The sequence below is a fragment of the Schistocerca serialis genome, chromosome 3 (assembly GCF_023864345.2).
Source record: "Schistocerca serialis cubense isolate TAMUIC-IGC-003099 chromosome 3, iqSchSeri2.2, whole genome shotgun sequence".
Taxonomy (NCBI): domain Eukaryota; kingdom Metazoa; phylum Arthropoda; class Insecta; order Orthoptera; family Acrididae; genus Schistocerca; species Schistocerca serialis.
In genome coordinates this window covers 311,591,950-311,616,456 of record NC_064640.1, presented here as the reverse complement: position 1 = coordinate 311,616,456, position 24,507 = coordinate 311,591,950, and the positions used below count along the sequence as shown (strand labels likewise).

Here is a 24,507-nt window from a genome sequence, read left to right as displayed (position 1 = left end):
CTTCCCACCATTTTATACATAGGGCAATTGACTTTCATTAGAGGAGGAGTGTTGGGATGGAGGGAGCTGGGGGTGAGGGACTCCCACGGCTCATCAATGACGTCTTCAGTGACACACAGTGCACTCGTTCTCTCCTTACCCTACTACTGAGGTTGGACATCTGAGCTCACCTACACCCTGTGAGAGAGCAGGTGACCATTCCTTCAGAAGCATCCAAGCAGACACACAGGGACAGGGGCCTGCTAGTTATCAGGAGCTCTAACGTTAGGTGTTTCATGGAGCCCCTTAGGAAGGTAGCATTCAAGGCTGGAAAGAAAGCCAATGTGCACTCAGTATGTCTGCCGACAGCCTCATCTGATATGTGGAAGCAGTCTTGCCTGTAGCTATTGAGTATGTAGGGTGCTGTTGTCTGCAAATTGTGGCTCACGTCGCTACCAACGACGTCTGTTGCATGAGTTCTGAGGACATCCTCAGTTCACACAGGCGACTAGCTAAGGTGATCAAGACAGCTGGCCTCACACGCAGGGTGCAAGCAGAACTTGCAATTTCCAGCAATGTTCGTAGAACTGATCGAGGTCCTTTCCTTTGGGGCTAAGTGAAGGGTCTCAAAGGCTTTGTAGGCTCTTTGACACCCTTAGCTGCAGATTGTTAGACCTGCACTATCGGATAGGGAACTGTAGGACTCCCCTTGACGGGTCAGGAATACAGTAGACAAAGGGGGCAGCTACTCGGGTAGCAGAGTATGTGTGCACATGGAGGTTTTTTAGGCTAGGAGATAGTTCGAGGTACTCTGATGAATACTCTCCGGTGAAATCAGGTTGTGTTCAGAGTAAACACTTCGACTGTCAAAACTTTATCCCTAAACTGGAGAAGTATGCGTAACAAAGTTCCTGAACTTATTGCTCTCCAGGAAAGTTCTCAAGCTCAAATTATTCTTGGGACCGAGAACTGGCTAAAACTAGAAGTAGAAAGCTCTGAGATATTTAACAAATCATGGAAGTTTATCGGAAGGACAGTCGACAAGAGTATTGTTTGTCTCTATTGTGGTTCAAATTGAATGTGAGAGTGAAGTTACCTGGTCGCGAATAACAGGTTCAGGTGAAACCAAGTTAATTATTGAATCTTTTTACCGGCAGTTTCAGGGTCACTCAAAGAAATTCTACGGTAAGTAGCGCGTAAATATCTAAATCATACACCACTAGTTGGAGGCGACTTTCACCTATTGAGTATGCATTGGGACATCTATGGATTCATTGCAGGGGTACAGGCAGTCAGTCTTGCGAAGCAGCTTTGAACACTTTCCCTGAAAACTGTCTTGAGCAGCTAGTTCGGCAAGCCACATGCTATGGAAATATTTTGTACCTTGTAGCTACAAATAGACGGATCTTATCTATGGCATCAATATAGAGTTTATGTTTAGTGATTATGATGTCCTCATAGCGACTACGTTTACGAAAGTTAATAAATCAGTCAAGAAAACTAAGTGAGTGTTACTGATAGAGAAAACAGATGAGCAGTTGTTAACTTCTCTTTTAGACAATGATTTGCGCTCATTTAGTTCCAGCCTGATAGACATAGAGGAATTATGGACAAAGTTTAACCAGGCTGTAAATCGTGCTCTAGACAAGTGTGTACGAAGTAGGTTGATTCCGTCCAAAAAACGTACAGTAGTTTAGCAACGAAATTCAGAAAATGCTGAGGAAGCAAACACTGTTGCACTCTCGGTTCAAAAGAGAACGCGCAAATGACGACAGGCAAAAGTCAGTAGAGATTCGTGCGTCTGTGATAAGATCGGTGAACGAAGCATACAACTACCTTAGCAAAAGATCTGGCCAAGAACCCAAGAAAATTTTGGTCCTATGAAGAATCGCTAAGCGGTTCTAAGGCTTCTATCCATTAATTCGTTGATCAGTTTGGTGTGGTAGTTGAAATAGCAAAACGAAAGCTGAAGTTTTAAACTTCGCATTTAAGGAATTTTTCAACCAGGAGAATCATACAAACATAGCGTCGTTTGACCATCGCACAGAGTCCCGTATGGACGACATAGTAATAAGCAACCCCAGCGTAGAGAAACAACTGAAGGAGTTGAAAATAAATAAGTCGTCAGGTCCGGAAGGAATCCCATTTTAGTTTTACGAGGAGTACCATGCGGTATTGGCCCCTTACCTGGCTTGAATTTCTCGCAAATCTCTCGCCCAGCGCAAAGCCCCAGCGACTAGAAAAAAGCGCAGGTGACTCCTGTATGTAAGAAGACTAAAGGAGGAGACGCTCAAAATTACTGGCCAACATACATAACGTCGACTTGCTGCAAAATTCTATAACATAATCTGAGTTCCACACATTTTCTAGAGACTGAGAAGCTCATGTCCACGAATTATTACGGTTTTAGAAAGCATCGTCCGTGTAAAATTCAGGTTGCCCTTTTCTCACATGGTATACATCAAGTCTGGATGAGTGAAGGGCAACAGGTACATTCCATATTTGTAAATTTCCGAAGAGCATTTGAAACGATACCCCACTGCAGACTATTAAGGAAGGCACAAGCATGTGGAATAGGTTCCCAGGTATGTGAGTGTCTCCAAGATTTCGTAAGTAATAGAATCTAGTATGTTGCCCTCGACGGAGAGTGTTCATCAGAGAAAAGGGTTTTATCAGGGGTGCCCCAGCGAAGTGTGATAGGATCTCTATTATTTTCTGTATACGTAAATGATCTGGCGGCAGCAGTCTGCGGTTTTTGGTGATGATGCTGTGGTACGTAGGAAGATGTCGAATATGGGTGACTGTAGGATGATACAAGATGACTTAGACAAAATTTCTAGTTGGTGTGATGATTGGCAACTGGTTTTAAATGTAGAAAAATGTAAGATAATTCGGGTGAGCAAGAAAAACAAACCCGTAATGTTCAGATAAAGCATTAGTAATGTCCTGATTAACACAGACAAGTCGTTTAAATATCTGGGCGTAACGTTGCAAAGTGATATGAGTTGAAACAAGCATGTGAGAACTGTGGTAGGAAAGGTGAGCGGTCAAATTCGGTTTATTGGGAGAATTTTAGGAAAGAGTGGTTCACCTGTAAAGAAGACCACATATAGGACGCTTGTACGACCTGTTCTTGAGTACTGCTCGAGCGTCTGGGATTCGTACCAGGTCGGATTGAAGGAAGACATCAAAGCAATTCAGAGGCAGGCTGGTAAAACCTATTAGCGATATGTTCAAACAACACATAAGTGTTATGGAGCTGTTTCGGGAACCAAAATGGAAACCCCTGGAGGGAGGGCGACGTTCTTTTCGAGAAACACTATTGAGAAAATTTAGAGAACCAGCATTTGAAGCTGACTGCAAAATGATCCTACTACTGCCAACACACATTTCGCGTAAGGATGACGAAGATAAGACATGAGAAATTAGGGTTTATGCCAAGATATAAAGACAATCGTTTTTCCCTCCTTTGTCTGCGAGTGAAACAGGAAAGGAAACGACTAGAAGTGGTACATGGTACCCTCCGTCACGCAGCTTATGGTGGCTTGTAGAGTATGTATGTAGATGTAGGTGTAGAAAAAAGGCCCACGGGGTAGACGAGAATTATTGAGATTTTTGGGAGAGCCAGTCATGACCAAACTACACTCCTGGAAATGGAAAAAAGAACACATTGATACCGGTGTGTCAGACCCACCATACTTGCTCCGGACACTGCGAGAGGGCTGAACAAGCAATGATCACACGCACGGCACAGCGGACACACCAGGAACCGCGGTGTTGGCCGTCGAATAGCGCTAGCTGCGCAGCATTTGTGCACCGCCGCCGTCAGTGTCAGCCAGTTTGCCGTGGCATACGGAGCTCCATCGCAGTCTTTAACACTGGTAGCATGCCGCGACAGCGTGGACGTGAACCGTATGTGCAGTTGACGGACTTTGAGCGAGGGCGTATAGTGGGCATGCGGGAGGCCGGGTGGACGTACCGCCGAATTGCTCAACACGTGGGGCGTGAGGTCTCCACTGTACATCGATGTTGTCTCCAGTGGTCGGCGGAAGGTGCACGTGCCCGTCGACCTGGGACCGGACCGCAGCGACGCACGGATGCACGCCAAGACCGTAGGATCCTACGCAGTGCCGTAGGGGACCGCACCGCCACTTCCCAGCAAATTAGGGACACTGTTGCTCCTGGGGTATCGGCGAGGACCATTCGCAACCGTCTCCATGAAGCTGGGCTACGGTCCCGCACACCGTTAGGCCGTCTTCCGCTCACGCCCCAACATCGTGCAGCTCGCCTCCAGTGGTGTCGCGACAGGCGTGAATGGAGGGACGAACGGAGACGTGTCGTCTTCAGCGATGAGAGTCGCTTCTGCCTTGGTGCCAATGATGGTCGTATGCGTGTTTGGCGCCGTGCAGGTGAGCGCCACAATCAGGACTGCATACGACCGAGGCATACAGGGCCAACACCCGGCATCATGGTGTGGGGAGCGATCTCCTACACTGGCCGTACACCACTGGTGATCGTCGAGGGGACACTGAATAGTGCACGGTACATCCAAACCGTCATCGAACCCATCGTTCTACCATTCCTAGACCGGCAAGGGAACTTGCTGTTCCAACAGGACAATGCACGTCCGCATGTATCCCGTGCCACCCAACGTGCTCTAGAAGGTGTAAGTCAACTACCCTGGCCAGCAAGATCTCCGGATCTGTCCCCCATTGAGCATGTTTGGGACTGGATGAAGCGTCGTCTCACGCGGTCTGCACGTCCAGCACGAACGCGGTCCAACTGAGGCGCCAGGTGGAAATGGCATGGCAAGCCGTTCCACAGGACTACATCCAGCATCTCTACGATCGTCTCCATGGGAGAATAGCAGCCTGCATTGCTGCGAAAGGTGGATATACACTGTACTAGTGCCGACATTGTGCATGCTCTGTTGCCTGTGTCTATGTGCCTGTGGTTCTGTCAGTGTGATCATGTGATGTATCTGACCCCAGGAATGTGTCAATAAAGTTTCCCCTTCCTGGGACAATGAATTCACGGTGTTCTTATTTCAATTTCCAGGAGTGTATTTCACCTGGTGTGAAAGATACAGGGTGTCCCACTCGAAAGAGGTCCCACAAACAAACATTTCCTTAAATTATACTTACAGATTTTGCATAAAAATCAGGAACTAAAATGGAATGAGCATGTCATACCTTGTTCATGGGGAAATAAAGGCGAATCACAAAATGTGCTGGAAGTGACTGTCCTCGACTTGTAGTAAACCCAGTTTAACACGATACCTCGAATGTAGCTGCCAGAATCTCTGCTGTCACTGCCTAGATTTCACAGATGATGTTCTCTTGTAAATCTTCCAAATTGTGTGGTTTGTTTCTGTATACCTTGCCTGTTAGTCAGGTGGTGTTAAATTAGGTGACCTTGGGGGCCACAGTCCTTGCGAAATCATTCTGCCAGGGAAAAATTATTCGAGGTGACTCGAGATGTGTGGCACGTGGCGCCATCTTGTTGGTACCAGCTGAGGGCAAGTTCTTCATCGTCCAACTCGGTCACACATTCCCAAAACATTTCGATGCAAACTGCATTTGTCACAGTAGACGAGAAAAAATTGATCCGATGATGCGACACTGTGATACTGCACAGAACACACCAATCTTTTGTGAATGCAGGAGCTACTCGACAAGTGCATGTGGATTTTCATTGAACCACAAACGTGTATTCTGAAAGTTTACGTAGCCGCAGAAGTAGAACTACGCCTTATCACTGAATCATGCATACTGCAATATTCCTGGCCCCTGAGCAATAAATTGCTGAAACCAACGGCAAAATGTGCTCCATTTGTGTTTGTCATTGAAATTCAGTTCCTGAACCACCTGTATAGATATATGCCGGCTTTCTTCGCAGCTCTGTAGCATGTACTTCGTGACGTGCCACATTCCTGAGATAAGCGTCGAACAGACTTTGTGGGAGAGGTCAACTATCGTTTCACGCCAGTCACTTTTTCTTCCGGTAATAGCGGCCATCCCCCGCCGTTTCACGGCTCTCCATCTTGTTCACTAACTTTTTTATGCAGCACTTAGGCGGTATACACTGGTCACCAAAAGCGTTCAACAGACATCACTGTCTTAATGGAACCAGTAACCCACTATTGCTCCACAAGAAGCACGCGCTCTTCGACAGAATAGCGATACATTTTCACTAAACATTTAACACTGAACTCCAGCCATAGCGATGCAGGGAAACACACTGTTGCGTCAAACGATGCTGTAGAGTGGAGTGTTGCCACGTCAAACGTCATAAATAACACTATGCAATTTCAGCGGAATTACTACACATGTTTGTGGGGCCTGTTTCTAGTGGGACACCCTGAACATGAGGCAGGTGAAATACTTTCAGATTTAAGAACAACATACTAATTCCAATTCCAGGGAAGCTGATGTTCACAAGTGTGAACTCACTACTGCAAGGGCCATGTCTGAAAATAATAAAATTATCTACAGTTTACGACGTAGTTTAATTATCAAACATATTGCTGGACTACTTTTCTGTCCTGCTTACAATGTACTGTAAAACATCAAAGAGCTATTCCCAACATTGTAGGTTATCAAGCAATATATCACGGCTCTCCATCTTGTTCACTAACTTTTTTATGCAGCACTTAGGCGGTATACACTGGTCACCAAAAGCGTTCAACAGACATCACTGTCTTAATGGAACCAGTAACCCACTATTGCTCCACAAGAAGCACTTGCATTGTGTAATTCATAAATTTCGGGCGTATTATAGTATTTGAGAGTTGTAGCATCGTGTTTTAGTACCTGAATAGTGTAATAGTGTAATTTCGCTTAGTCTCCTTCCGCCGCCGAGCAGTGTCAGCAGTGCGCAAGTAGCAGCATTACTGCATTTACTAGGCAATCTTGTATTTTAATAACCGTTTAAATTTTGTCGATTTGTTTGCGCTCTCTGTAGATTAGTTCAGACGTTCTTAGCAAAACAGTTTTTAGCATGGATAGGGACTGCAACTGCTGTGTTCGGATGCAGGCTGAGTTGGCATCCCTTCGCTCCCAGCTTCAGGCAGTGTTGGCTTCGGTCACACAGCTTGAGGCTGTTGCCAATGGGCATCACTGTGGGGGTCGGGATGGGGGTTTGTCGGGGACGGCCAGCTCGTCCCACGCATCCCCTGATCGGACTACGACTGTGGTTGCCCGGGATACTGCCCGCATTGAGGCTGATCCCTCACCTGTGGTAGAGTGGGAGGTCGTTTCAAGGTGTGGCAGGGGGCGAAAGACATTCCGGAGGGCTGAACGGAAAGCCTCTCCAGTTTGTCTGACGAACCGGTTTCAGGCTCTGTCTCAGGCTGATACTGATCTTCGGCCTGACATGGCTGCTTGTCCTGTTCCAGAGGTTGCCCCTCAGTCTGCAAGATCCGGGCAGTCGCAGAGGGTGGGCTTACTGGTAGTTGGGAGCTCCAACGTCAGGCGCGTAATGGGGCCCCTTAGGGAAATGGCAGCAAGAGAGGGGAAGAAAACCAATGTGCACTCCGTGTGCATACCGGGGGGAGTCATTCCAGATGTGGAAAGGGTCCTTCCGGATGCCATGAAGGGTACAGGGTGCACCCATCTGCAGGTGGTCGCTCATGTCGGCACCAATGATGTGTGTCGCTATGGATCGGAGGAAATCCTCTCTGGCTTCCGGCGGCTATCTGATTTGGTGAAGACTGCCAGTCTCGCTAGCGGGATGAAAGCAGAGCTCACCATCTGCAGCATCGTCGACAGGACTGACTGCGGACCTTTGGTACAGAGCCGAGTGGAGGGTCTGAATCAGAGGCTGAGACGGTTCTGCGACCGTGTGGGCTGCAGATTCCTTGACTTGCGCCATAGGGTGGTGGGGTTTCGGGTTCCGCTGGATAGGTCAGGAGTCCACTACACGCAACAAGCGGCTACACGGGTAGCAGGGGTTGTGTGGCGTGGGCTGGGCGGTTTTTTAGGTTAGATGGCCTTGGGCAAGTACAGAAAGGGCAACAGCCTCAACGGGTGCGGGGCAAAGTCAGGACATGCGGGGACCAAGCAGCAATCGGTATTGTAATTGTCAACTGTCGAAGCTGCGTTGGTAAAGTACCAGAACTTCAAGCGCTGATAGAAAGCACCGAAGCTGTAATCGTTGTAGGTACAGAAAGCTGGCTTAAGCCAGAGATAAATTCTGCCGAAATTTTTATAAAGGTACACACGGTGTTTAGAAAGGATAGATTGCATGCAACCGGTGGCGGAGTGTTCATCGCTGTTAGTAGTAGTTTATCCTGTAGTGAAGTAGAAGTGGATAGTTCCTGTGAATTATTGTGGGTGGAGGTTACACTAAACAACCGAACTAGGTTAATAATTGGCTCCTTTTACCGACCTCCCGACTCAGCAGCATTAGTGGCAGAACAACTGAGAGAAAATTTGGAATACATTTCACATAAATTTTCTCAGCATGTTATAGTCTTAGGTGGAGATTTCAATTTACCAGATATAGACTGGGACACTCAGATGTTTAGAACGGGTGGTAGGGACAGAGCATCGAGTGACATTATACTGAGTGCACTATCCGAAAATTACCTCGAGCAATTAAACAGAGAACCGACTCGTGGAGATAACATCTTGGACCTACTGATAACAAACAGACCCGAACTTTTCGAATCTGTATGTACAGAACAGGGAATCAGTGATCATAAGGCCGTTGCAGCATCCCTGAATATGGAAGTTAATAGGAATATAAAAAAAGGGAGGAAGGTTTATCTGTTTAGCAAGAGTAATAGAAGGCAGATTTCAGACTACCTAACAGATCAAAACGAAAAGTTCTGTTCCGACACTGACAATGTTGAGTGTTTATGGAAAAAGTTCAAGGCAATCGTAAAATGCGTTTTAGACAGGTACGTGCCGAGTAAAACTGTGAGGGACGGGAAAAACCCACCGTGGTACAACAACAAAGTTAGGAAACTACTGCGAAAGCAAAGAGAGCTCCACTCCAAGTTTAAACGCAGCCAAAACCTCTCAGACAAACTGAAGCTAAACGATGTCAAAGTTAGCGTAAGGAGGGCTATGCGTGAAGCGTTCATTGAATTCGAAAGTAAAATTCTATGTACCGACTTGACAGAAAATCCTAGGAAGTTCTGGTCTTACGTTAAATCAGTAAGTGGCTCGAAACAGCATATCCAGACACTACGGGATGATGATGGCATTGAAACAGAGGATGACACGCGTAAAGCTGAAATACTAAACACCTTTTTCCAAAGCTGTTTCACAGAGGAAGACTGCACTGCAGTTCCTTCTCTAAATCCTCGCACAAACGAAAAAATGGCTGACATCGAAATAAGTGTCCAAGGAATAGAAAAGCAACTGGAATCACTCAATAGAGGAAAGTCCACTGGACCTGACGGGATACCAATTCGATTCTACACAGAGTACGCGAAAGAACTTGCCCCCCTTCTAACAGCCGTGTACCGTAAGTCTCTAGAGGAACGGAGGGTTCCAAATGATTGGAAAAGAGCACAGATAGTCCCAGTCTTCAAGAAGGGTCGTCGAGCAGATGCGCAAAACTATAGACCTATATCTCTTACGTCGATCTCTTGTAGAATTTTAGAACATGTTTTTTGCTCGCGTATCATGTCATTTCTGGAAACCCAGAATCTACTATGTAGGAATCAACATGGATTCCGGAAACAGCGATCGTGTGAGACCCAACTCGCCTTATTTGTTCATGAGACCCAGAAAATATTAGATACAGGCTCCCAGGTAGATGCTATTTTTCTTGACTTCCGGAAGGCGTTCGATACAGTTCCGCACTGTCGCCTGATAAACAAAGTAAGAGCCTACGGAATATCAGACCAGCTGTGTGGCTGGATTGAAGAGTTTTTAGCAAACAGAACACAGCATGTTGTTATCAATGGAGAGACGTCTACAGACGTTAAAGTAACCTCTGGCGTCCCACAGGGGAGTGTTATGGGACCATTGCTTTTCACAATATATATAAATGACTTAGTAGATAGTGTCGGAAGTTCCATGCGGCTTTTCGCGGATGATGCTGTAGTATACAGAGAAGTTGCTGCATTAGAAAATTGTAGCGAAATACAGGAAGATCTGCAGCGGATAGGCACTTGGTGCAGGGAGTGGCAACTGACCCTTAACATAGACAAATGTAATGTATTGCGAATACATAGAAAGAAGGATCCTTTATTGTATGATTATATGATAGCGGAACAAACACTGGTAGCAGTTACTTCTGTAAAATATCTGGGAGTATGCGTACGGAACGATTTGAAGTGGAATGATCATATAAAACTAATTGTTGGTAAGGCGGGTACCAGGTTGAGATTCATTGGGAGAGTGCTTAAAAAATGTAGTCCATCAACAAAGGAGGTGGCTTACAAAACACTCGTTCGACCTATACTTGAGTATTGCTCATCAGTGTGGGATCCGTACCAGGTCGGGTTGACGGAGGAGATAGAGAAGATCCAAAGAAGAGCGGCGCGTTTCGTCACTGGGTTATTTGGTAACCGTGATAGCGTTACGGAGATGTTTAATAAACTCAAGTGGCAGACTCTGCAAGAGAGGCGCTCTGCATCGCGGTGTAGCTTGCTCGCCAGGTTCCGAGAGGGTGCGTTTCTGGATGAGGTATCGGATATATTGCTTCCCCCTACTTATACTTCCCGAGGAGATCACGAATGTAAAATTAGAGAGATTAGAGCGCGCACGGAGGCTTTCAGACAGTCGTTCTTCCCGCGAACCATACGCGACTGGAACAGGAAAGGGAGGTAATGACAGTGGCACGTAAAGTGCCCTCCGCCACACACCGTTGGGTGGCTTGCGGAGTATCAATGTAGATGTAGATGTAGATACGCTGCTGGACATTCAAATTCCAATTTCATGAAGGTGACATGCAACAGACATACATATAATTTTTCTACTGGAAATTTCACGAGTTTAGTAAGCCATGGTTGCAAAACAGTTACACAATTTATTTACAGAAGACTGGAAAAACTGGTAGAAGCTAACCTTGTTGGAACATCGGTTTGTGTTCTGGAGGAATCTGGGAACACGCGAGGCACTGCTAACCCTACGATGTGTCTTACAAGAAAGGTTAAAGAAAGGCAATCAACGTTTATAGCATTTCTATATTTACTGGACTACACTTTTTGAAATTCTGGTGGTAAAAATTGTAGAAGAATACCTAGGCATAGATACAGTAAGCAGGTTCAAATGGATGTTGGCTGCAGTAGCTATTCAAAGATGAAGATGCTTGCACAGAACAATCCAGTGTGTAGAGGTGCATCCAGCTGGTCTTCAGGCGGAAGACTTTAACAAACAACAAGCACTGATTGATCCTTGGGAAACTGGATGGTGGAAACATTCCTTGATTTACCTGTGTAAAGGGAAATTTGTCGAAAGTATCCAACAACTCATTTTGTGTTTTGCAATTTTATATTTTTTTGCTTGTATAAAACAATTTCTATGTACAGATTATAATTGTAATAACACAGCTACGATAGCAATGTACATTAAAGTACAACTAACTATTATGCATAAAGTGGTATTTATGGAAATTCAATTAGAAAAATTATATGTAGGGCAAGCAGAGTGTGCTATGGCAATTTAAAGTTTGTTGCATGCCACTTTCACGAAGTTGAAATTTTAATGTCCAGGAGTGTATGTTTCTTGGTAACCTACGATACTGGGATGAAATCTCTGATGTCTTTTTTTTTCTAGTACGCTGTAGGCAGGACAGAAAAAGTAGTCCAATAATATATTTCATAATTAAACTACTTCATTCATTGTAGACAGTTTCATTTTTTTCAGACACGACCCTTAAATTAGTAAATTTGCAGATTAAGTATACACCAGATAGTTGATTACCTTCTTACTGGAACCACATGTTAGAAGTAAGTGCTGAAATTTGTAATGTTCAAATTACTTGAATTTCTCCAGTAAAATATTGACTAATCAAACAGAATATCTGCTCTACTGTTAGGACATTTGATTAAACACATTAATGTCATTTATCTAATACATAAGTATCACAGCAGACATATTGCTACATGTTATGTATATATATATATATATATACCTTAATGAATGACTCTTTTGTTCACAGATTATTATAGAAGGTACTTGGGGATCAAGTAGAGCAAATGGTTTTATAGGCTTTGATGACATCACATTATTTGATGGTGCTTGTTCAAGTAAGCAGTTCTTTTCGAATACCTTTTAAACATCAAATGTTTCAAAAGTTTCTTCTATAATTAGTCATTTAGAACACTGCTATGCATTTCACATTAAGGTATTTTCATTTGAAAGTATGTTTTTACTTCCACATTTTTCAGCAACTCCAGTACGTGCTACAGTTAGGAAAGGAGAATGCAGATTTGACAGAGATACATGTGATTGGATGAATGACACAACTGAACGTGGTACTACAACTTGGCGACTAGCTACTGTAGCTCGACGACCAGCCAATTTACCAGACAAAACGTTTGGTGCACCAGGTATCCATAATGCATTGAATTAAATATAACGTCAGTTAAATATAAATTATTTAGCAAAATTATGAAGAAAGTATACGGCATATCATAATCGGCGACCCCAGAAAGCTCAGGATTTAACGCCGAGTGATAGTCTGAGATATTGGCTTTGAGAAATACTGGCAGTGTTTTGTATATGTGGTGTCGATTAGCTAACATTAATGACGTCATAAGAAAAGCAGCTTTCCCGTTAAGCATGAACCGGTCGGTACCTCTGCTACCTTTGCAATTTAATCACCATCGTAGCGATAATTTTCAAAATAGATTTCATACCAAAGTGTTTAAAGAGTTTTGCAAGTTTTCAAACACGTGTGTCGCATGTTAAATTGATCCACGAACATCTCATTGCCAGCAGAAAATCGTTCTTCCTAAAAGTTTCTGTGATGTATTTGATTTGAAAGGTCATGTTTTTCGGTGCATGAGAAAGACAACGCCTATGAAATAACTGATGCGCTCAATTTGTGGATGCAAACCAAATAAGAATATTCTAAAACATTGACAGCGATACAGGGCTACTGTGAAGACAGAGATCTTGAGGTTAGACAGAACAGCTTTCGAAAAAATAGAACAGCCAAATTGAACGGGAAACTACTTCCAGGGTTATAAAGCAACATTCCCCAAGAACAATTAAAGGGGCATCCACAAAAGAGAAGTCTCACCTTCGAGTATTTCTCAAAAATGTGGGACCCATACCAAATAAGACTAACAGGTGATAATAACATTACTTTAGAAGTGGTTTATGCAGTTTAGCGTGGAACCTGTACCATAGCCCAACTTGTCAGTTATCGTGTTAACGAAACATTGTCAGACGGCCGGCCGGAGTGGCCGAGCGGTTCTAGGCGCTACAGTCTGGAATCGCATGACCGCTACGGTCGCAGGTTCGAATCCTGTCCTGCCTCGGGCATGGATGTGTGTGATGTCTTTAGGTTAGTTAGGTTTAAGTAGTTCTAAGTTCTATGGGACTGATGACCTCAGAAGTTAAGTCCCATAGTCAAAAAATGGTTCAAATGGCTCTGAGCACTATGGGACTCAACTGCTGAGGTCATTAGTCCGCTAGAACTTAGAACTAGCTAAACCCAACTAACCTAAGGACATCACAAACATCCATGCCCGAGGCAGGATTCGAACCTGCGACCGTAGCGGTCTTGCGGTTCCAGACTGCAGCGCCTTTAACCGCACGGCCACTTCGGCCGGCTAAGTCCCATAGTCCTCAGAGCCATTTGAACCATTGTCAGACATAAAAGAAGAGATAAAACGAAAACAAAAACCATAGTAACACTGAAGTATTGAATCCCACGCACTTACTGTTAGATTATCAGCCTAGTACCACATTTACTGACCTAGTTACTGAACTACATAGCTTTACCAGTTAAAAATAGACCTACATTCGTTTACTGGATGGGAACTTATTCTGTCTTCAAAAATAGCGAGAATGGAGCTGGCTGGCTTTTAGTTACGAAGTAAGAAGATACAGCAATAGCTTCCAAAGTTCCACAGAAAGTGGCACTTGAATATATAACGGGATGCTACTTTACTTCACCTGCTAGACTCCTACCGCAGTGTAGGATCTCAATACCCTGACTTCAAAGACACCAGTCGGCGTCCTCTGTAGTCCAGACTCCACAACCAGTCTCTTCCCAAAGGTAAATGCTAGTTTGTTTTGAAGAAGCCTCTCCATTTCTGCATAACTGCTGCATCATACGTCCACTTGAACCTGATCACTGTAGTTGGCCCTTGGCTTCCCTCTACAATTTTTCTTGCCCGACCACCCTCTTTCCATCCCTCAAATTTCACACCATTTACAGATCAACTCTTCTTGATGACTCAGGATATATCCTATCAAACTCTTCCTTGCTTTTAGTCAGGTTGTGCTATAAAGACCTTTCCTTCCTGACGTCTATTTGCCACCTCTTCGTTGATTATCCTATCTACCCACCTAATATCCAGCATTCTTCTCTAACACTACATTTCAAAAGCTTCTATACACTTCTTATCTTTAATGTTTTCTATCCATGTTGATGTAAGCGAACTTCTCTTTCTGAGAACAGCTGTTCTTGCTATTGCCAGTGAGCATTTTACATCCTCTTTACTACTGGTATTGTCAGTTATTTTGCTGACCAAATAGCAGAACTCATAAACTACCTTAAGGGTCTAATATTCGAATCTAATTTCCTCATCATTATCCGATTTCATCCGTCTTCACTCCATCTTCTTGCGTTTACTGTTGTTAAGAATAAAACAAGTCGTTTACAAAGCTCAAAGAGAGGTAATAAACCAAAATTAAATTAAAAATTGCATTCCTAGCAAAAAGAAAGGAAAACGGAATTTTCAAAAGAGTAAAATGTTTTTTGTTTCAGTTTCTTAAACCTTTACTTTGCGACTGCATCACGCCACTTCTTTGCCCACAATATGTCCGTAGCTGCACCCGTTTGCTGTTCCAAATATTTGAGGGCAGTCTCCAGCGCAGCGTTTGCTGCAGCGTGTCTGATTCTCCGTCTTCTTCCTTTTCTTCATCATCTGACTCCTCCTGCTCAACACTATACTGTTGCAAAGCAAGATCGATGATCTTATCATCTTCACGTTCTTCATTGGTAACAGCAGCAACCTTCTGCTACCCATTCCTCTACAGAGATATGCTGGATATCATTCCGAAGGGTTTGCAAAACAGCGACTAAAGCTTCAGAGTCTGACTCATTAGATTATGGAGGTTCTTGCTCATGGTTTAGGCTACGATAAACTTTATTCCACGCTTTTTGAGTTCTTTTCTTGAGTTCTAGCCAAGCTTGAGCGACTGTATAAATTGCATCTCTTACCTTGAGGCCTTTCATTGCTTCAAAAAGATCACAACCCTCTTGTGTTCTCTGTAACAAAGCGCTATCTTATTCCCTCCTCTAACGTCGTTTTAACTGCTCAGTAACACCGTTGCCCATTGGTTGGATTATTGAAGTCATTTGGGGAGCAAAAATGTAGCTTTCATGTCACCTTGTTGAAGTTCACACACCGAGGGGTGGCCTGGGGCGTTGTCTAGCAATAAATATTCACGGGGTGAAGGTTTATTGATTTCAAGTATTTTTCAACAGACGTCACAAATACATACGTCAAAAAAAGTTTTGCATCACCCTGGTTCCCAGAACTCCTGAAGATAGACGTTGACTGTGGGTATCGTATCACAGACACAGTCCCTTTGACTGTTCAGACATGTCACTAAACCCGCGCAAAGATGTAAATAACCATGCATAAGCAGCGCCTATTAGACGGAGGGGATCCGATAGCCTATCAGTTCCAGTCATTCCATCAGGAAGGAGGTACACGGCTCGTGTTGTCTGTAGTTCAACCATGCCTAGACGGTCAATACCGCGGTTCGATCGCGTCCGCATTGTTACTTTGTGCCAGGAAGGGCTCTTAACAAGGGAAGTGTCCAGGAGTTTCGGAATGAACCAAAGAAATGTTGTTCTGACATGGAGAAGATAAAAAGAGACAGGAACAGTCGATGACATGCCCCGCTCAGGCCGCCCAAAGGCTACTACTGCAGTGGATGACCGCTACCTACGTGTTATGCCTCGGAGGAACCATGACAGCAATGCCACCATGTTGAATAATGCTTTTCGTGCAGCCACAGGACGTCGTGTTGCGACTCAAACTGTGCCCAATTGGCTGCATGATGCGCAACTTCACTCCCGACGTCCATGGCGAGGTCCAACTTTGCAACCACGACACCATCCAGCGCGGTACAACAGATGGACCCAACAACATGCCGAATGGACCGCTCAGGATTGGCATCACTTTCTCTTCACCGATGAGTGTCGCATATGCCTTCAACCAGACAATCGTCGGAGACGTGTTTGGAGGCAACCCGGTCAGACTGAACGCCTTAGACACACTGTCCAGAGAGTGCAGCAAGGTGGAGGTACCCTCTGGTTTGGGGTGGCAATATGTGGGGCCGACGTATGCCGCTGGCGGTCATGGAAGGCACTGTAACGTCTGTACGATACGTGAATGCCATCCTCCGACCGATAGTGCAACCAGATCGGCAGCATAATGGAGAGGCATTCGTCTTCATGGACGACAATTCACGCGGCCATCGAGCACATCTTGTGAATGACTTTCTTCAGGATAACGACATCGCTCGACTAGAGTGGCCATGTTCTCCAGACGTGAACCCTATCGTACATGCCTGGGATAGATTGAAAAGGGCTGTTTATGGACGACGTGACCCACCAACTACTCTCAGGAATCCACGCCGAATCGCTGTTGAGGTGTGGGACAATCTGGACCAACAGTGCCTTGATGAACTTGTGGATAGTATGCCATAACGAATACAAGCATGCATCAATGCAAGAGGACCTGCTACTGGGTATTAGAGATACCGGCGTGTAGAGCAATCTGGACCACCACCTCTGAATGTCTCGCTGTATGGTGGTACAACACGCAATGTGTGGTTTTCATGAGCAATAAAAAGAGCGAAAACGATGTTTATGCTGATCTCTATTCCAGTTTTCTGTACAGCTTCCGGAACTCTGTGAATGGAGGTGATGCAAAACATTTCTGATGTGTGTACATCAAAAAATTATTCTTTAAACAAAACATCATTCTTACCACCACCATTTTTAGCGTTGTAATGAACAGAAAATGCCGACGTGATTCTTAAATTTTCCGATTATGAACAATGGCAATTTATGCTCACCACTTGCGATGCTGCATGCTGCGATTGTCAGCCTGCCCTTTGCTAGACTCGTTCCTGTGACTGTTTCGTTCTTTGAGGCAACGGTTTTTGAGGGAGCGTTTTATAGTTTAGTCCAGTCTCGTCAATACCGTATAACTGATTAGCTACCAGTTTATTTCCTGAGACTACTTTTTTTCAAATTATTTCAACAAACTCCCTACTTGCATCATCATCAGAAAGTTTTTCACCTGAAATAGCAACTTGCCTAAAGCAGTGACGGTTTCTCCACCACCTTTTACTTGCTTGGAATACGTCTTCTTTACCTCCAAGTTTTTGCTGCAACTGAATAGCTTTTTCTCTTATGATAATGCCTGATAGTAGGGTTCCCTTACGTCTTTCCTCACAAAATCAAAGCTACGCATGCGTCATCCAAGGGCCCAAAGTTTGATTTTTTCAATGCTTTTCTAGTTTCTAAAACATTTCCACCATCTACAGTTAACGAAAAAGCTTCAGATGTTTTCGGTTCTTTTCCCAGTCTTTAATGGTTGTCACAACGATACGCATTTCAACGGCTAATTTAACAATTGGTTCACCTTTGTCAAGACTTTACAGAAAATTTAGTTTCTGTTCGATTGTGCGCACAACGGGTTTCCTTTTCTGATTTCTAGTCACTTTTAGTCTTTAGAATATCTTACACTTCTTAAATACAACTAAGCATGCATGAGGAGCGTGACACAGACCTGTTGTGACAGGTGTAAAATCAAGCAATAATACTGGTACGCTGCTCGGTGCGGAGCGCAGACAGATTGTTGGAGACACGGCCGGATAACCCGAGTTCCCTGCTATCGTCGTGAGGAGTAAAAAAACACTGTCAATGTTGTTTCGAATAAAACTCTCGAACTTTCGGTGGCTATCTTCACCATCATGCCAGGAGTAAAAATCAACTGTCAATGTCGTTTCAAATAAAACGATCGAATTTTTGATCGCTATACTTGCCATCGCCGTCAGAAGTACAAAAGCGCTGTCAATGTCGTTTTGAATAAATCACTTAGCTTTCAGCTGCTATCTTCACTATCGCTGTCAAGAGAAAGAAACCACTGTGAATATCTCTTCGAATAAAACACTCGATCTCTCGGCGGCTGTTTCCACCATCATCGACAGGAGTAAAAAATCCATTGCCAACATCATATAGAATAAAACACTTGAGCTTTTAACGCCACCATTGCCATCAGGAGTAAATATCACCGTCAGCTGCATACGGGACAAACTCTTCTCGTGTTCCAAGCGCCGTGATTTCGAATAAAACACTCGAGATTTTGGCGGCTATCTCCACCATCGGCATCGAGAGGAACAATCCACAGTCATTATCATTTTGAATGAAACGATCGAACTTTCGACTGCTTTCCACATCATCGTCATCAGAAGAAAAAAAATGGTCAATGTTATTTCAGATAAAACCTTTTTTTCGTTCTTGATCGTCACAGGACAGTTTAAATTCGTTTGTTGATCCTTCTACTCAGTTTTTTTATTACAGAGACCAAACAGCTATATGTCATAGCCAAAAGGATTAAAAAACCACTGTCAACATCGTTTTGAATTAAACACTCTACCATTGACGGCTATCTCTGCCATCGTCGTCAGAATCAAAAAGCTACAGTCTGTCATTTCGAGTAAAACACTCGAGCTTTCGACAGCTGTCTCCAACACTATTATAAGGAGCAAATACCACAGTTGGGCGTGTCTTCTTGATTTACAAGCCACGTCAATTTGAATAAAACACTCGAGCGCTCGACAGCTGTCTCCGTCATCATTATCAGGAGTAGTAAAGCCACTGGAGTGTTGTTGAGAATAAAACACTTGAGGTTTTGACAGCTATCTCCGTCATCGTCGTTGGGAGTAAAGTAGTACTGTGAATGTCGCTCCAAACGAAAAGATCGAGTTTTATATGGCGTCAAGAGTAAGGTACCACTGTCAATATCGTTTCGAATAAAACTCTCTATCTTTCGACAGCTATCTCTACCATTGTCATCAGGGCCAAAGAACGACAGTCAACGTCATTTCGAGTAAAACACTGGAGCTTTCAACGTCTAGCTTCAACGCGTTGTAAGGAGTGAATACCGGTGTCAATGGTGCCTTGATTAAACTCTTCTCGGTTAGAGGCCACCGTATTTCGAACAAAGCACTGTAGCTTTGGACGGCTATCTGTGCCGTCATCAATAGGCGCAGACGTAGCCAGAGGGAGGGTTTGAGCGGTCAAACCCCTCCCGAAGTGTTCACAAAGCTAAAAAAAGAAGGGAGAAGTGATCTTAAAATCGACTGCAATGTAATCCTTATTTCAAAATTAGGGTGTTTTCAAACTGCGGCTGTTGCCAGCGTAACGTAGTGCGCGAGAATAATGCGGCAGCGATGAGCCAGCAATGGCTACAATAATGTGTGTATGTGAAATCTTATGGGACTTAACTGCTAAGGTCATCAGTCCCTAAGTTTACACACTACTTAACCTAAATTATCCTAAGGATAAACACACACACCCATGCCCGAGTGAGGACTTGAACCTCCGCCGGGACCAGCCGCACAGTCCATGACTGCAGCGTCTCAGACCGCCCGGCTAATCCCGCGCGGCTGGCGACGATATTAGCGCCAATGTGGGGACCGAGCCTCAATGGAACGTGGTTTGTCTGGAGTCCTAGATAGTTCAAGTAGAGCTCTCCACACGTGAGGGCGACCCTAACTGTCTTACTTGCTGAGGCTGGGCGCAGTGAGAAGACACCCGTTCAGACGGCAGCAACCTAAAACTACCGTCGTCGTCGCTCTTCCTGGAAATGCGCAAATTGTTTCCATTATCGTGGTGAGTATTTTTTTAATGTTTATCATAGGTAATGTTATGTAGGAGAGAGGAACGGCTAGTGTGCGCCGTTTGATAATCTCTCTGTTCCTTTTTTAACGTATACTTTCCTACATTTACTTGATAGTCCAATATCTGAGAATTGAACGGTCTGCTGCAAAACTCATGAGATAAAAGTTGTAGAACATTAAAGTGGGTTTTCATGAAGTCTAAAAACTTCCGCATGATGTGCCACTGCCACAAAAACATAGCTCACTGAAACTTTGACCAAGCATAGAAACAACTGCTACAGTGTAACTGAAAGAAATGAGCAATAAAACGAACAGAAATGACACTTTTATTTAAAGACAATACAAACACTTACGTCACTGCGATTAATGATGGTGCCCTGTACATTACAAAAGACGAGGCATAATTCTTCATAGCGTGTGTGATCGTCATGAACAGCAGTGCCTACTCTGCAACGTGCTCCCATGCGGGCCACGAGGTTGGTTCGGAGGTCTTGTGGTAGGACGTTCCACACCTCGACCAGCGCACCTGACAACTGCTGGATAGTCGTTGGTGAACATGTTGCCATACGCTTCTCCAATGCTCCCCACACGTGCTCGATCGGATTTAAGTCAAGGAACCAGGCAGGCCAGTCCATTCGCCAAATGTCCCCTCGTTTCAAGAGCTGCTCCACTGCACTTAGATGCAGTCATGCATAGTCATCCATAAAAATGAAGTCACGGCCAAATGCACCCCTGAAGAGATAAATAATGGGAAGGCTACTGTCACAATAACGTGGATCGATGAGTGTGCCGTGTTGAGAGATTTGGGTTAGCACACCCATACAGCGTTATGACACCCCGCACAATAACATGTGGACCATCAAGACAACCATGTTCAACAATGCAGGATGTACGCTCATATAGCGAGATGTGGGAACACATAATGTACCCAGGACCATTGTCGAACATGATTTTTTTTGTGTGGGGTTTTAGGGCGCAAAACATCTAAGGTCATAAGTGCCCAGTATAGAACCATAGAATGCTGGGACAGCGAGGGTAAAAGACTGTTCGAGGTCCAATACAGAAAGGAAGAAAAAACAAATCTAAAACGTCAAGACGTTGCGGAAGAATATCTAAACGACGGTGACAAGGCACCGGAGTCATCAGGTAGAAATCAAATCTCTTTTGTCATATTTCTGCTTTTAAAAAAACTTAAAACGCCAGCCACAGCTCGCAGGTCATCCGAAAAAGTGTCCGGCAAAGCGGGTGGCAGCCCGACCTTGAGACGTAAGTGGCTAAAATAGGGGCAGAGGATCAGGAAATGTTTGATTGTTAATGGCTGGCTACAGAAAGGACAGCTGGGTACAGGGTCACAACTCAACAAGTGGCAGTGACTAAAGCGGCAGTGCCCTATTCGCAACCGAGCAAACATTACTTCCTCACGGCGAGACGGCCGGGAGGAAGTCGACCGGGCTGTTGGGAGAGATCTGACTTCTCTGAGTTTGTTCCCATGAATCGAACACCAATGATCATGCCAAAGTGGCGTGATACGCCGATAGAGAAAATTACGAATATCTTGCGAGGGAAGAGAGTAAGAGGCGGGCCGACTGAGATGGACTATGGCCTTGGCTGCAGCATCAGCCTCGAACATGATTGTTTTGGTGGTCGAGGTGTTATGTTGTGGGGGGATAGTATTTCCTGGGCGTACTGACCTCCAAATCTTTGAACACGGTGTACTTATCCAGTCGAAGTTACTGTGACAATATACTACTTCTTCATGTGCATCTTTTCAGGGGTGCATTCAGCACTGACTTCATTTTTATGGATGACACTGTGCTATCTCATCGAACAGCGAACGTCTTGAAACGAGAGGATATTCGGCAAGAACGAGACGGTGTTCGGCGAAAGGGACAGCCTGCGTCTTCCCTCGATTTAAAAACATCGAGCACGTTTGGGATGCGTGAGGGAGACGTACTGCAACACGTTCACACGCAGCAGCGACCATTCACCAGACGTCAACAACGCTGATCGAGGTATGGAACGCGCAAGAACTCCTTACCAACCTCAAGGCTAGCATGGGAGCACGTTGCAAGGCGTGCGTTGCCGTCCATGGTGATCACACCCCCCATTAAGAACCATGTCCCGCCTTTTGTAATGTTCAGGAACATTATGCATCGCAGTGACTTCAGTGTAATTATTATCTTTGAATAAAACTGTCATTTCTGTTCGTCTCAATGTGCATTTCTTTCAATTACCTTCTGTACTATACCGTAGCAGTTCCTTCTGTGTATAGTCCAGGTTTCATCGAGTTATGTTACTTGGCAGTGACAGATAATGCAAAAATTACTTTCGTCCTTACGTTTTGCACACCAATGTAGTTTTGGAAACAATAAAATTGACAGAATGACATTATATAAAGTACAAGACGTTTGTTTACATGGGTGCTGAATAAATTAATTATTAATTTTGTCAATACAAACGTCCACGTTGTTGGACACAAGTTGGATAAAACAATTGTCTTGAGAGATTTCTACTGCTTTTTGCGTGTTACGCAAAAAGCATATATATATATATATATATATATATATATATATATATATATATATATATATATATATATATATATATTCTACTGGCCATTAAAATTGCTGTATTCATTAGACAAATATATTATACTAGAACTGACATGTGATTATATTTTCACGCAATTTAAGTGCATAGATCCTGAGAAATCAGTACCCAGAACAACCACCTCTGGCCGTAATAACGCCCTTGATACGCCTGGGCATTGAGTCAAACAGAGCTTGGATGGCGTGCACAGGTACAGCTGCCCATGCAGCTTCAACACCATACCTCAGTTCATCAAGAGTAGTGGCTGGCGTATTGCGACGAGCCAGTTGCTCGGCCACCATTGACCAGACGTTTTCAATTGGTGAGAGATCTGGAGAATGTGCTGGCCAGGGCAGCAGTCGAACATTTTCTGTATCCAGAAAGGCCCGTACAGGACCTGCAACATGCGGTCGTGCATTATCCTGCCGAAATGTAGGGTTTCGCAGGGATCGAATGAAGGGTAGAGCCACGGGTCGTAACACATCTGAAATGTAACGTCCACTGTTCAAAGTGCCGTCAATGCGAACAAGAGGTGACCGAGACGTGTAACCAATGACACCCCATACCATCACGCCGGGTGATACGCCAGTATGGCGATGACGAATACACGCTTCCAATGTGCGTTCACCGCGATGTCGCCAAACACGGATGCGACCATCATGATGCTGTAAACAGAACCTGGATTCATCCAAAAAAATGACGTTTTGACATTCGTGCTCCCAGGCTCGTCGTTGAGTACACCATCGCAGGCACTCCTGTCTGTGATGCAGCGTCAAGGGTAACCACAGCCATGGTCTCCGAGCTGATAGTCCATGCTGCTGCAAACGTTGTCGAACTGTTCGTGCAGATGGTTGCTGTCTTGCAAACGTCCCCATCTGTTGACTCAGGGATCGAGACGTGGTGCACGATCCGTTACAGCCATGCGGATAAGATGCGTGTCATCTCGATTGCTAGTGATACGAGGCCGTTGGGATCCAGCACGGTGTTCCGTATTACCCTCCTGAACCCACCGATTTCATATTATGCTAACAGTCATTGGATCTCGACCAACGCGAGCAGCAACGTCGCGATACGATAAACCGCAATCGCGATATGTTACAATCTGATCTTTATCAAAGTCGGAAACGTGATGGTGCGCATTTCTCCTCCTTACACGAGGCATCACAACAACGTTTCACCAGGCAATACCGGTCTGAAATAACAGTATGTGAAAGGCAGTCGATTGTCGTCTTTAAATTTCAACGGTCTCCTTTCTTTTTCGGGCAAATGCTCATTCTAAGAAGCAATTTCGTTGATTCTGGATGGCACTTTCAACTTTATCTCGGAACATTTCTGAAGGAAGATGCGTTTGCACTTCCTGGTGTAATGCACTCCAGAATTACAGCAGTAGAATCGCTAGTTCAGATGCATTCCTCTTGTTGGTAATTTGCTTCTGGCCTCATACAACGTTTCGGAAAAGATGGAATAGCTTTTGTTCCGAAAGCTTATCATGATTTGATTGTGCTGATTTATTTTTCCAACGAATTACAAATTTTCATAGAACTTCTAGAACAGCCGTATCTGTATCGTCTCGTTCTTCGGGAAGTATCCATTATAATTCTTCAGAATGTCTTAGAGTGCGAATTGTCATTCATCTTCATTTGTTTCTAATTGCTCACCAATGAAATTCACCTAGACAGATACCTCATCATCGTTTGGTCGTGTGCTGCAACATCAGATTTGAAAAAAAGTTTCAGCTAATTAACGTGGTATCTACCAACAACAACAAGAATATCTTCGATATGCCGCACTCTAAATTATGATTGGGCGCCCCAGTCGTTATTCCGTTATGTCACCATTTCTATTAATGATTTATAAAATACCTTTATAACGG

At 44.4% G+C, this 24,507-nt stretch overlaps 1 protein-coding gene across 1 annotated transcript in view; it reads left to right on the top strand.

Moving 5' to 3' along the window:
* LOC126470115 (MAM and LDL-receptor class A domain-containing protein 1-like) overlaps positions 1-24,507 on the top strand; it is a 336,480-nt gene that overhangs the window by 244,220 nt on the left and 67,753 nt on the right. Inside the window, exons 14-15 of the mRNA XM_050097720.1 lie at positions 12,100-12,187; positions 12,329-12,490. Coding sequence (XP_049953677.1) covers positions 12,100-12,187; positions 12,329-12,490 — 250 coding nt within the window. The remainder of the gene's footprint in view (positions 1-12,099; positions 12,188-12,328; positions 12,491-24,507) is intronic.